Raw genomic sequence first — 15,063 nt, forward strand, 5'->3', positions numbered from 1 at the left:
GGTGTGTTTCACGGTTTCCTCCACACATTTCACCACGGGGAGGGGAACACGGGGGTGTTCCCTTCGTCTGCCCCAGAGAAAGAAAGGGGCTTTGACAGAGGTAGTTATTTCTTCCTAATTTACAACCCCGAGGCTCTGTGCTCCTGGCCTCAGCGGCCACGAGCCGGAGCGACAGAGCGTGTTTCCAAGCGCAGAGGCTTTGCCTAGGTAACCGGCCGATAGGGGGTGGGGGGGGGCGGAGAGAGCGATGGGGTGCTGGGATGGGCAGTAGGATGGGCAGTGTGCCCGCCTCTGAGAGGAACCCCTTCCCTGGTGAGGCGCGACACCCCCCTCGCTCACTCGAGTTTAGAGGCCACCCCTTAGAGAAAGACTACTCCTGAAAGGCGGGGGGGGGGGAGGAATAGGGAACCCAGTAGAATAAGGGGAGGGGTTGCTAGAAGACCCCCCTCCTCCTTTGAAGATGAGGGGGGGGCGAGAAACACATGTTACAGAAGTGGAAAGATCCACTCGTGCCAGTGCCTCAGCGAGCGCAAGGTTTCCGTCGGAGTACCACGGGTTGGGGATGACAAGGGAATCCCCCATTTCCTGGCCATCGAGAATTTCCTAGACCTGGGGAATCCTAGCCCCTTTCTCTCTACAAGCAAATATGGGGCGCGGGAGTGGCAGGAGATGAAACTTACCCCACCTTTGGGCCCAGCGCTCACTAGAGGTCTCTTGGTTAGTTTGGGGGTTGGGCTCCCCCAGGGGGTGGGGCAAGTTCCTAACCTTTGAGCTGTGCCACCCCGGACAAAGGGGGCGCTATAAGCCGTATTTAGGGGCAACTGGAGCCCTCCTCCCTGCCAGTCAAACTGCACTTCCAACTACAAAGTTTCACTAGGCTGTACACCCGGACCTTCGCCCGGAGCCGCTCTGGGCGCCTTCCGGAATGTACCCCCTCTGAGCCGCAGGGTGGCCTGGAACCTTGAAGCCGCCCACCCTCCGGGACACCGCCCGCTGAGTGCGGAGGACCTCCCTTGGCCCACTGCAGCCGCCGCCAAAGCCGTGTGCTGGAGCGCGCGGCTACCAGCACAGGCCTTCTTTCCTCTGTGCCCTTTTGTTTGCTTGACCCCTGGCCCACGAAAACTCGCGACTAATAGAAGGGAAGCTCCATTAGCATTTAGAATGAAAAGCGCAGACTTTCTTAATTCCTCCGGGCATTCATGCATTCGTTCTGGATCTTGCGCATTTCCTATGCGGCGTGTAAAATTTGTGTTTGAGGAGTAGGGGCCGTCGGAGTTGAAAAATGGCTATTTTCTTCTGTATACTCCCTGACACCACTATCACCCCCCAAAATCGGGCCATATTCGTTCCTCAAGTGTTCCCTTTACTTGGTCTCCCAGACTTAGCAAGCTGGAAACCAACAGTGGATGTAGAAAAGATCAGTTTCTGGGTGTCGACAGGCTGCCAGGCTTTTAACATCAGATTGCATGCCACAAAAGGGTCTGTGAGCTCAGTGGGTGCCGGCAACCTTCCCTTAGCATCCGCAGGACAATGTGATGCTTCTTGCCCAGAAACTCCGACATCCCTGAGGACTTTCCCTTAACCTTATGACAATTCTTTATCGTCATCTACATTTCTACAGGTTCCCCCCACCCCCACCTCATTCACCCAACGCTGGGAAAGATGACCCAGCCTAATCTTACCACAATCTCTCTCCCCTCTCTCGATGACCGCAGAGCCCACTGCGGGAGAGCGCAGCCCGACCAGCCCGGGCGCTGAGCCTGGACCCTCAACACAGCCGGGCTGCACTGGGGCTGCTTCCTCGAGCCCGACGTCCCCGCCTGCTACACTCTCAGCCTCCGCTGGAGAGACCCCCAGCCCCACCATTCAGCGTGCAAGATACCCTCCAGGTAGGTCTGAATCCCTTATTGTGCCTGTGCATGGGAAATGTGTGGGGAAACTAACACCCAGCGGGCAGTCTGGTCAACCTGCCCAGTACCAACACAAGGCTGCTGGCCCCGCGTTTCACAGCACAGGTGGCTTCCTGGCACGAAGCTCTGCTGTATACCACACCCTGTTGCTACCAATCGGAAGCAGAGATTTCATGAAGGATCTCTCAAAATTATGTTTCCTAAGAATAAAAGCAAATGCTCCAGGAGATTAGGATAATGTTTTTAATGGATTTATTTTTGTCCTTTTATATCTTATATATTCATTTAAGGGATCATTTGGAGAGATAGGGGACATTTTTATTGATCTGAAGCCTAAATCACTTGTGGTGCAGGAGCTTGCATGATTGAGGCTCAGAGGCAAGGGAAACCCATGTGAGCCACGGACAGAGGAGTAGATGTAGAGGCCTCAGACTTTGTACCACTTCTTCATAAATATGCTAAAGGGGTGTGAAGAGTCAGGCCTGTGTGGCCACCAAAGATACACAGATACACTCACTCTCCTCCTGGAGAATTCAGAAAGACAAAGAGCAATAGGGAGATGACAGCAAGGAAGAATGACAGGTGGTTCGAAAGGATTCTTAGAGATTGGGGGTGGGGATGGGGGGGAATGAAAAGGCCAATCCAGTGTGCTGGCTCTTTGAAATAATCAGCTTCCATTTCCTCCTAAGAACTAGACAGCTTTCACTCCAAGCTAGCTCCTAAGACCTCACTTGAAAAGAAGGCAGGCATGAACTGGCCACCCCTCAACACTGCTTCTCCCGACAGGCCCTCATCATCTTTTTACAAGTCAAGATTCCAACCCATGCACCCATGACTCAATCAGATTTGGAAATGTGGGTAAGAGAACGAGATGTCAAAGGAAACGTGAAGAGTTCACTTTTCTCTTAATCACACCTTCACACCACGCCCTCCAAGAAGCCAAGCACCTGGGTTCCCTTCACGGAAAAACCAGCCACCAGAAATTCCCCATGTTACCACTTTGATTTAGCCATTGAAAAAAGGAAAATTATTAGAAAAAAAAAATCACTCACTAGAGCCAGTAAATCTCAGGCCCTTCTCACCCACCTCAGCCTCTGTGGATGTAGCAAGCATCTCTGACACCAGCTGCTTTGAGGGCCCAGGCTGGGCAAATTGGCAGAGAGACTGCGTCTGCTTTGACATTGCTTTCTTCTTTTCCCCTCACAATGAGAAAATACCTAGCATAACGTGCCTGTTAGAAGAGCTGTTATGTTGTATAAAACAGCTTTAATCTTACTAGGTCAGAATATCATATTAGTCAGAATTGGGAAGTGGATATATATGTCCATGCGTGTGCGCACACACACACACACACACACACACAGCATAGCAGAGAGTGGGGTTGGTGAGTGTGCTGTGTTACAGCTGATCTTTTTCTTTGCAGATGGCATCAACTCCCCCGAGTCCATTTCCTGGGCCTACATGCCCACTTCACCACTTAAGCTGGCTGAAGTCATCAGTGGGGGTCCAGTCTGTGCAGGCTCTAATCCTGCTTGGAGGAGTGGGTGGGAAGCAGCGACCACAACTTGTGTGGGCAGCCTGAGTTGGCACTCATAAAATGTTAGCATGTCACTGCCTCCCTTTGTCCCACACAGGAATCTTTTTTCACTAACTCAAAGGGTTTACAAATCAACGTGTGTGTGTGTGTGTGTGTGTGTGTGTGTGTGTGTGTGTGTGTGTGTGTTTTGCAGGACCAATGACATCCTTCTCCCCAAATTAACTACCAAGACATTTACTTCCCTCTCTATGGCTAGAGAGACCACCCCACAATTAGTTTTTAGGACTTAATCTTTTTATAAAATAATAATAATAATAATAATAATAATAATAATAATGTTATTGTTATTATTACTATTATTATTATTACTATTATCTGGGCTTATGAGGGAAAGCATCCAGTAACTGGATCTGATAGACCAAGCAAGGGAGGGAAGATAGGTGTGGTCATCCCCAAAACGTCAGTTTTCATTGCTCCTGTGGTCCTTTTGTCAGTCAGGGACTCAGCTGTCTTCCCAGCGAGGAAGAGAGTAAGCTAGGGGCATTCAGTCTTTGCCAGCAGGTGGGAGAAGATGCCACTTCCTGTTTCCTGATTCAAGAGCAGTGAACCCAGCTGGCAAAGGAGTGTCAACTGACTTCTGAGCCCTATTCTCTGTCCCTGCAGATATGCCCTGCGTGCAAGCCCAATATAGCCCTTCGCCTCCGGGGTCCACTTACGCCACGCAGACTTATGGCTCGGAATACACTACAGAAATCATGAACCCCGACTATTCCAAGCTGACCATGGACCTCGGTAGCACGGGAATCATGGCCACCGCCACGACGTCCCTGCCCAGCTTCAGTACCTTCATGGAGGGCTACCCCAGCAGCTGCGAACTCAAGCCCTCCTGCCTGTACCAAATGCCACCTTCCGGGCCTCGGCCTTTGATCAAGATGGAAGAGGGCCGCGAGCATGGCTACCACCACCACCATCATCACCATCACCACCATCACCATCAGCAGCAGCAACAGCCGTCCATTCCTCCTCCCTCTGGCCCCGAGGAAGAGGTACTGCCTAGCACCTCCATGTACTTCAAGCAGTCTCCGCCGTCCACTCCAACCACACCAGGCTTTCCCCCGCAGGCGGGGGCGCTATGGGAGGACGAGCTGCCCTCGGCTCCTGGCTGCATCGCTCCCGGAACGCTGCTAGACCCGCAGATGAAGACGGTGCCCCCGATGGCCGCCGCGCGCTTCCCGCTCTTCTTCAAGCCCTCACCGCCACACCCTCCGGCTCCCAGCCCTGCGGGCGGCCACCACCTAGGTTATGACCCTACTGCCGCGGCTGCGCTCAGCCTGCCCCTGGGAGCCGCTGCCGCCGCGGGCAGCCAAGCTGCGGCGCTCGAGGGCCACCCGTACGGGCTCCCGCTGGCCAAGAGGACGACCACGCTGACCTTCTCTCCACTGAACCTCACAGCCTCCCCTACCGCGTCCAGCCTGCTGGGAGAGAGCCCTAGCCTGCCATCGCCACCCAACAGGAGCTCATCATCCGGCGAGGGCACCTGTGCTGTGTGCGGGGACAATGCTGCCTGCCAGCATTACGGGGTACGCACCTGCGAGGGCTGCAAGGGCTTCTTCAAGGTGAGAGCATGCCCCTTCCAGGTGCTTCCTTCGCTCTGCAGTCAGACCCCTTGCTGAGACATCTAAGTGGGTATAAGAACATCCTTGCCCTTGCCAGTGTGAAAGCTATAATCCCACACACTATGCATTCCTAGGCCTAGAACTTCAGACCCATCCTTCCCAGAGTTTTTAAACTTGAAGTTTGCATGCCAGCTGGTCATGCACTTGAGGGGTCTGCATCAACCTCCTGACTTAGCATTGCCTTCTGAGAGTTTTGTTTTGTTGTTTGTTTGTTTGTTTCCTGAACAGGGTTTTCTGTACATTCTCAAAAGGATCTAAACTTCAGCAATGCCCAAACATCATCATGCCTTCACTGTCCACCCAGAGAATGAGAAAATAGCGCCTGCATGGCAGGTCTGCGCAGCCTAGAATTAGACAGGCTTAAGGTTGAAATCTGGCCACTCATTAGCTGTTTTATTCGGTGTGCTTTGAAGATAGATGCTAATTGTTTCTTAGAGGAGAAAAATAGAGATCCAGAGGAGTCATTCAACTGACACAGAACTCACACTCAGAGAGTGAGGTGGAGACAGGAAGTCAACTCATGTCCCTGTGCTCCCAAGAGGCTCCCCTTTCCTAGCTCTGCAGTGGCCGGATAGAGGGAGAGGAGAACTGGCTAGAGGCAGCTTGGGACAGCTTAGTCCAGAGGAGGGTAGAAGATAGAAGCCAGGCCTTGCCAATCCACACTGTCCTCTAGGAACGCCTCCCTCCCTGCATCTGTGCAGGCACACAGTACCCACATGTGTACCCATTCTCTCATAGACAGTGAGTGCGTCATCAGCCTCTCCATATTTATCAGCAAAGAAACTGAAGCCTGGACAAGCACCCTTTGGCTAGGCTTGCACAGGGGCAGCTGGCGTCCCTTGACTCTGGAGTTCACTTGTCTTCCCATCCCTGATGTGTGTGTAGGGGGTCAGCTTCCTTCCTCTTTTGCTGGTCCTCCTTTTGTCATTGAGCCTCGGATGGTTCAAGATACTTCTGTTCCATTCTCTTCACACCTTAACCTACTGCTACTTCAGGCACGCACAGACCCACACAAATGACATAGGTGAAGTGTGACGCTGACTGGGTGATGACTTGGGTGGCAAATAGAATATGTTTAGCAGCATGCTGGAATGGGAGCTGCAAGATTCAAGTAGGAATCCTAACTTGTCACCTACCAGTTTATAACACTGGACATAAGCCTTCTTTCTAGACCTTAGTTTCCTAGCCAGTGGATCAAACCCAAAGTAAGGCCACGTGGTGGCGTACGCCTTTAATCCCAGCACTCCAGAGGCAGAGGCAGGCAGATCTCTGGGAGTTCGAAGCCAGCCTGGTCTACAAAGTGAGTCCAAGACAGCCGGAGCTACACAGAGAAACCCTGTCTGGAAAAACTTATTATCGAATGAAAACTCTAAAGCATTTATGACAATACACATGCTTCTGGTTGGACATACAAAATGACAAGCAACTATTTTTGTTGTGACAATGTCAGTCATTATATTCTCTAGGTAAATGAAAGGATGCTTGGATAAAGACGTTAAATGCTCCACAGATGCACAGGCTTATGATATTGTAAGGGCAGAACTTTCTTTTAATGAGCCATGTCGGTTAGTCCTTGTTTATCCCTCGGTGTTAGGGGCTGAACCTGGGCCTTTGTGCTTGCCAGTCAGGTTCTCAGCCACTGAGCTAATCTCCAACGCTGGGTTAACCTCCACCCTTTTCTTTCTTTCTTTCTTTTCTTTTTTTTTTTTTTTTTTCTCTCCCTCTCCCCGGTTAGTCAAGATTTCCCAAAGCTACTTTCATGTAACTATACTCCTTTAGCAGGTTTGAGTTTTATAACATTTCAGTGGAAATGGTGAAGGTCAGTAAACATCAACAGGAAAAGAGGAAGGAAAGACACTCCAAGAAGAGATGAATGAAAACTCCACAGTAGAGTCGTCCCCAGACCACTGAGAACTTATCACAATCTGAAAGTGTAACATCCCAAGTCTGGAAGGGCGCAGTAACCTCCCTCCCACCCCCAGCTCCCCTTTTCTTCAGCAATTCCCTTGAAAACAGATCTATACTTGAAAGGGTGGGAGCAGGCTGGGGTAGGGCCACCCCACAGATCTGTTAATTAAGGGAACCGGAGCTGGATTTACCCAGTGGCTTTCTACCATTAAATTGAATTCTTTAAAAAAAAAAAATGTGACATGAAGTGCAGTTAATGATGGAACCCAGTGATTGAACTGTAACGATCTCTCTTGTCCTTGCACTGTGCAGACGCACACAAATACAGAGAGGGCTTCAGGCTATTGGGAAAATGTATACCTGCTGCAAAATGCTACAGGCTCTTGGGGATAAAGTCATCCAGGGTGCTGGAAGGTATGGGCATGCTCTATGAATGAGAACTTCCTTCAAAGGCTGCTGTCAGGACAGGCTGCTGAGAATGGAGGTCCTGAAAACTCACGAGTCTTTCCACGGCTTGCTTTCTAAAACGCAGCAGCTACGCCTTAGACTTGACACAGGTTGACTTTGTCATATGCATAACCATTTCCCTAAGTGAAAATGAAAAAAAAATGACAGAGTAAAACTGTAACTTGGGAAAGAAGAAGAGTGGAAAATAAAGACCAAAAGTAAAGCTAGACTTTTGAACCCAGAACAGATCACCAAGCGAAGGTTACCTAAACTTCTTTTAAAGCATAGCCCAGACTCCCTAAATAAATTCCTGTGTTCTGCTCTGGGTGGGGTTGTGTAGATTCAGGTCCTTCTGGAACACTCCATCCTAAGTGTGAAAAATGCAACCATTTGCACAAAGGTTGTCATGCTTTTTCTTTTTAAAGCACTTTTTTTTACATTTTGAGCATAAGAGATGTTTAATTATTGCCCTCAAAATTCTATGTGATTCAGAAAAGTGTGATGTTATGTTTATCTGCAACATTAAGCGTTGATGTGTCATTGATAATGTGGTTCTTTTTGGTGTCATATAATAATAGTCATATATAATAGTCATATATAAAATACTAGGTGCATATAGCTTCATATTTCCTTCCTTCTCTTATTCTTACCTTGGATTTTCTCTCTTGGATATGATAGTGATTTTTTTTTTTTCTATCTAACTTTAAGAATTTACTTTCAAAGTCAGAAGTGGTCAGTTTATTATATGTTTCCTTTAAAGATAAAATGAATTAAGCAGGGCAATCATGTGGATTTTTAAAAATTGAAACATAATTTTCTATATATCTTAGAATCAAAACTATTTATACCAAGACAGACTCTGATTTTACTCTGTACGGCTTCATCTCTATTGAGTAACAAAACCAGTTATTGTGATATCTGGCTTACAATAGTGACACCATACATAGCCCAGCCCAGATAATTCTGATTTTATTTTAATAAGGTCAGTGATAATCAGGGGAGTAGAACAAGTAGAAAATTGTTCCCAAGGGGATATTAAATGTGGAGATAATCTAATCCTCCGAGGTACGATATGTTGACCTGGTAATTTCAGATATGATTTTATCATTCGGAGTTGGGCGCCTCCTGAGACTCGCTTCAGAACAACCCAAGATGATTTTCACTGTCAGCCAGGAACACTAATAAAATTGTTTTTCCTGCAGGCTAGCGTGTTAGGAAATTAAATTTATCTAATTATACAAATTGCACTGTCGCTTTTCACATTGTAATTAAAATACATCTTGTCAGGTCTTGCCTCTTTCCAGAAACTATTAGTTGACTATCTTTGTGTTATATTTTCTCAGAGAACAGTGCAGAAAAATGCAAAATATGTTTGCCTGGCAAATAAAAACTGCCCAGTAGACAAGAGACGTCGAAATCGATGTCAATACTGCAGATTTCAGAAGTGTCTCAGTGTCGGGATGGTTAAAGAAGGTAAGACCATATGCTTTTCATCTGGTTTGCTTGTGTATATCCTCAGACACTGAAGTCTGCTAATATTTACATTGAGGCAGCAAATTTTCCTAGTGTGTCTTTCTTTCAAACATTTCAAACCATGAAGTAGCAAGTCTGCTCGTTCTAACTTCTCAAAAATCAAAATTTTAAAAAGCCATTGTTCTGTTTGAGGGGATTTATCTGAGCTGACTCGTCACTGGACGTTAAGTGTGCGATGGCTCTTTTTTTTTTTTTTTTTTTTTTTTTATTATTTCAACTCTCACTTGGTCACTGCTGAGCGTTTTATTCCAAACCGAACACTGCTTTGAAACGGTGGGTCTCATTCATCAATGCCCCACTCTAATGTGTTTGGATTCTTCTTCGTGGTTTTTGCCTATTCCAAGTGTGATCTTTAAACATTGGGGTTTCTCTCTCTCTCTCTCTCTCTCTCTCTCTCTCTCTCTCTCTCTCTCTCTCTCTCTCTCTGTCTCATCAGTTGTGCGTACAGACAGTCTGAAAGGGAGGAGAGGTCGGCTGCCTTCCAAACCAAAGAGCCCACTACAGCAGGAGCCCTCGCAGCCTTCCCCGCCATCCCCTCCTACCTGCATGATGAATGCCCTCGTCCGAGCTTTAACAGATGCAACGCCCAGAGATCTTGATTATTCCAGAGTAAGTTTTACAAATGCTTTCTTTCGTATGATTCTCCGGTCATAATAGTGACGAGAGCTGATTGAATGACTGTGCCTGGCACTGTGCTTGTCAGTTCTCCGCCTTTTCTATAGCTCAGCTTCACTTAGCCATTAGTACGTTCACTATAGCAGATAACTTTTGCCTTTACTGACTCTCTCTAAATGCCTTACCAGCAGATCCTGACAGGGCTACACCTGTCACACCTACGGTTGCAGGGTTCCTGGTGGGGCTAATGAAAGCTGCTCAAGTGAATTACAATTTGTAGGAATTTAGTTTTGTTTCCTTGGTGCTTGAGAGATTGTGACTACTGTGTTTCTCATATTGTGATCAGACGCTCTGGGTGAGCCTCAAGTCACCCTTATGCAGTTTACCCAATTGTAGCCTCATTGATCAACCTGCTGCTTATTCGGTGGTGGGGTGGGGGTGGGGATTAGATCTTGGAGAGGAACAGGCCCTGGCCTTGGCATCAGGGCCATCAGGAGGACTGGGGTGGAAGGCTGCCTTCTCTGTCTCCTGTCTGTGTCACCTGGCTTGTGTTCTTGGCTTTCTCCTCCCCTGCAGTGGAAACGATGACCACATTTAACACCAGAAAAGGGTTTGAGTATCAGTCACACAAGGATGACAAAACCATTTTGGAAACATAAACTATTACCAATGTTGTCATTTCAGTCAACATTTTAATTTCACATAGGACATTATTTTTTTTTTTAATCTCATGTATGAAGTCTGCAAATTTCCTTAAATCTGAACTGCACTGAGAAGGGCAATAAGAGAATATTTTTGAGAAAAGTTACAAACATTATGATAATGCCATTTTTATAGAACTTTGAAAAACAGAGTTCCAGTAAAATAGAATCTTAATACAGATGGAAGAGGAAGAAAAAAAATCTTAGTTACTGAATAATTCTTCGTGCTAAACATTGTATCACACTATTTCATTACACCCTTGAAAACAGCTACGAGTTATAAGGGGCATTACTTCCACTTGAAGACAAGCATGCTTAGAAACACAGATGAAGAGAGGTTGGTGTGGGGGTCTCCCATTGGTTGATCTGATTGCCTTCCCCGTGGCTAATTCAGCATTTCCAGCATCTGGGTGAATGTCTGGCAGAGAACAGGAGTATGCCTTTGTTATGTGGCCTCCTTTTGGGTTTTGGTGTTGACAGAAAGGTTGGATGAACCTGCTGAGAGCCTCTTGCCCTCCTCCCTATCCTCCTTTTAGTCAGCAAGGCCCTCTCTACACTTTGTCACAAGACTCCCTGTAAGTAGCGTGGTAAATCCTTAGCACCAAAGGTTGAGGACTCTTGTTCTGATTGTAAGTAGCATCTCTTGATGAAAGTCAAGCCTCCAGTAGTATAATAGCATAACAGAATGATACAGTGACTAATGGCTCAGGCTTTGAAAGCAGGTGAGTCTAGATGAAAATCCCAATGCAAGCATATCCTAGCCAGATGACCTTGAGAAACTGACTTTTTTTTTTTTTAATAGTTTGGTTTCCTCATCTTTCTTATTTGGTAATATTATCTGCTCCCTGGGATTGTTTGTTAAGATTAAATATGGTGGCATGTGTCAAAACATCAACATGGTACCCTGTATGTTGTTACCTTGATCAGACTTTTTACTCTGACCATTTGTCAAATGTGCTAGTACGTATAGGCACGGCATAGTCAGGTACCACATAGCAACATCATTGATAGAAGTATTATTATCCCTATGGCCCGAATAAGAAACTCAAAACAGAGAGAGGCGAAGTGATTGACTGGCCCAAGGTAACAAAACAAAACAAAAATCTGTCAGAGGTCAAATTAGGAGTCACGCATCACTGACTCTGGTTGCAGTGAAGGAGGAAGCTACCAGATTCTTTGGACATGAAGACTCTCTTCCCCAAATCCCCCCTGCCCCCCACTAGTTCATCTGCAATAATATAGCTTATAGGTGCTGCCTTGGCTAAGGCTGTAGCATGCAATCTGACATCATCCCCTGGCATTTGGCATTCCCACCAATGATCAGTCCAGAAAAGTTGAGCCCCCCCCAAATGATATTGTATCCCCAAACTTTCTAATTATCAGTCTCCATGGCCTAATTTCTCATGCGGTGGCATTGTCTCCCCACTACGATGAGTTATTCCAGCTGGGAACTGTCTCTACACTGAAAAAAATCAATCCAGTGTGTTTGCTTGCCTCTGCACCATTCAGTCTGTTAGTCTAGAGTCATCATCCTCATCAACAAACATTTATCCAATTTAATTGTTAGCTTTGCCCCAAATAGCAGATTGCTCATGCCAAAGTCTGGGTCATGTGGATGCTGCCTTTGAGGCCCAGCTCAATTTTGCAAAGCATATTTATTTTAATTGCATTGTTTTTGGAATCAGGTTAAACTTCATCGCTTGGGTTCTCCTGCATTTAGATAGATCTACAAAATTATCAAAAAATTGGACCCAAATCAACTAAATTAGAAGACTTTTTAAAAAATACAGTGAGCTTTCATCAAAAACTTGGAAGAAGGCACAGGAGCGTGCTGATCACATTCGCAGATGACAGAAAGCTGGGAGGGATAGCTAATGTGATGGATGTCAGTATCAACATTCAGAACGATCTCGACAGGTTGGAACAGGAAGGGCTGAAACCATCACGAAGAAAGTTAACAAAAATAAATGTGAAGCTCAGCATTTAGGGTTTTTTTTTTTTTTTTTTTTTTTTTTTTTTTTTTTTTTTTTTTTTAAAAGGGAGAGCCTTGGCTTGTCAGTGGTTCATTCAGGAGTTTATTCCATAGACACTCGGCATATGATCCAAAGAAGGATGGGTATGTGGGGCGGGGGGAGGGGTTGCTAAATTACCTGCTGTGGTAGTAAGAAGAACAGAACCAGAATTCAATTCTATATGGTCCCATGGACTCTGTCCTTTCAGATCACACTTCAAGGACTGAGTCCAATCCAAGACCAGATTTAGGGGGAATGTAGATACACTGTCTCTAGAAACTTGTAATGGGATGGTTGGAGGAAAAGAGAAGAGGAAGAAGAAGAAAGAAGAAGAAGAGGAAGAAGAAGAACGAGAGAGGAAGAGAGGAGGACGGAGAGGCGGAGGAGGAGGGAGGAGGAGGAGGAGGAGGAGGAGGAGGAGAGAAGAAGAGAAGAAGAAGAAAAGAAGAAGAAAAAGAAGGAAGAAGAAAAGAGAAGAGAAGAAGAAGAAGAGAAGAAGAAGAAGAAGAAAGAAGAAGAAGAAGAAGAAGAAGAAGAAGAAGAAGAAGAAGAAGAAGAAGAAGAAATACAGATAAGAAGGGAGGTTTGTAGAAATTAGGTCGCTCTCTTTTCCCTGAGTCAAAAAGAAAAGGAATACGTCTGTTCCCCCTGGCAAATCTAGAGAAAGAAGATGGGAGGGGAGGGGAGGTGTCTTCAAATCTGCTCTGAGGACAAGTTCTCTGGTCCACACCAACTGCAGTCATAGTGAGGTCAGCAAACCAAGGAGTAATCAAGGACAGCACATGACAGGATTCTCCACAAAGGGAAGGGTTTGCTGCATAGCATTAAGTCCCTTCTGACTCTTAAGATTTTATGGTTCTGAGGTTTACTTTTTGGTTCCTTAATGTAAGTACTTACATGCAGGAATATACAAGAATACGTAAGTAGTCATATATATGCACACACACACACACACACACACACACACACACACACACACACACACACACGACTACATAACTTTACTTGATGCTGAGGAGATTTCTAAGTTGGGCAAAGTGCACACCACAAGAACATGAGGACCTGAGTTCAAATCCCTGGCTTTACATACAAATCTAGGCACAGCAGCATGCACTTGAAATTCCAGACTTGGGGAGGTGGCAGCACCCCAGGATCCAGTCTAGCCAGTGATGAGCTTCAGGTTAAGTGTGAGACCCTTTCTCAAAAATAAAGTGGATTAGGAAGAGGATTTGGGGGTGAATGTGATTTTAAAAAAAAAGACCTTGTATGGATGTGGTGGTTTGACTAAGCGTGGCCCCACAGGCTCACATTGTTTGAATGTTTAGTTACCAAAGAGTGGCACTGTTTGAGAAGGATTAGGAGGTGTGGACTTGCTGGAGTGGGTGTGGCCTTGTTGGAGGAAGTGTGTGTGTGTGTGTGTGTGTGTGTGTGTGTGTGTGTGTGTGTGTCGGGGATGGGGGGTGCTTTGAGGTTTTAAAAGCCCATGCCAGGCCCAGGCTCTTTCTCTCTCAGCCTGCAGATTAGGATGTAGCTCTGAGCTAGTGCTCCAGCACCACTGTGCTGCCATGATGAGAATGGAGTAAACCTCTGAAACTCCATGCAAGACCCCAATTAAATGCTTTCCTTGCCAGCCTGGTCTACAAAGTGAATCCGGGACAGCCAAGGCTACACAGAGAAACCCTGTCTCGAAAAACAAAAACAACAACAACAACAAATGCTTTCCTTTATGAGTTGCCTTAGTTATGGTGGGTTTTTTTTTCCCACAACAATAGAGCAATGACTAAGACCATGCATTGACCATATGACATTTTCAAGTAATTAATAGTTTTCAAGTAAATATAAAATTTTAAAGGTGGAGAATCAACAAGGAAGTCACTGGACATTGACCTCTGATCTCCACCCACACACGCACACACACATGTGCATATACCCTTATATAAACATACACAGACATACACTTAGAACACAAAATTAATGAAACAAGCTGGCTCAGCAAGTAAATGCTTTTGCTGCCAGCCTTGATGGCCTAAGGTCAATCCTCAGAACCTATGTGGTAAATGGGGGGAAGCAAACCCCATGCCATGGCACTGGAGTGTCCATACACAGATAGATAGATGATAGATAGATAGATAGATAGATAGATAGATAGATAGATAAGGGGGAAAGAGGAACTTTTCTAAATGAATGAAACAAAGTGCCTATGTGGAGCCAGATGCCATCTTAAGTATTTTATTTTATTTTATTTTATTTTTTTTTTTAAGTATTTTCATGTAAGCCCTCGGCTCTGTGCCACAGAAACTATAGTGTCAGTGTTTTTGTTTTTAAAGATTGGCATTGCCTGAAACTAAGCTTGTATAGTACCTTCCCTTTCAAATTTTATAATTATGAAATCATAGCGCCGAATGACGTTGATATCATCTAAGACAACCCCCATGCTTTCAGAGGAATAAATTAAAGCTCAGAAAGGCTAATTCTGTGGCTGAAGACTGGTGGCAGGGCTGAGGCGAGACACAGCCACTCAAGGAATTGGTTCGTGCCATCATACTATCCCTGGAAGTTAAGGGCAATTTACTTGACGAACTACAATGCTAGTAATGTGCATTTATACTACGTCATCATGTTTATGGGATAATACTATGTGGTAATATCTTTTCCCAAAAGTCAATTCATTTAGAAGTCAATACAAAGAAACACTATTTGCTGTACGTTAGCAGCCACCCAATC

At 45.9% G+C, this 15,063-nt stretch overlaps 1 protein-coding gene across 1 annotated transcript in view; it reads left to right on the top strand.

The window, feature by feature from the left end:
• The window catches only part of Nr4a3 (nuclear receptor subfamily 4 group A member 3), a 36,980-nt gene that overhangs the window by 2,035 nt on the left and 19,882 nt on the right, over nucleotides 1-15,063 (top strand). Inside the window, exons 2-5 of the mRNA XM_051161827.1 lie at nucleotides 1,716-1,889; nucleotides 4,111-5,063; nucleotides 8,822-8,951; nucleotides 9,448-9,620. Of these exons, the coding sequence (XP_051017784.1) occupies nucleotides 4,113-5,063; nucleotides 8,822-8,951; nucleotides 9,448-9,620 (1,254 nt within the window). The 5' untranslated portion in view covers nucleotides 1,716-1,889; nucleotides 4,111-4,112. The remainder of the gene's footprint in view (nucleotides 1-1,715; nucleotides 1,890-4,110; nucleotides 5,064-8,821; nucleotides 8,952-9,447; nucleotides 9,621-15,063) is intronic.

This window comes from Acomys russatus, chromosome 2 (assembly GCF_903995435.1).
Source record: "Acomys russatus chromosome 2, mAcoRus1.1, whole genome shotgun sequence".
Lineage (NCBI taxonomy): Eukaryota > Metazoa > Chordata > Mammalia > Rodentia > Muridae > Acomys > Acomys russatus.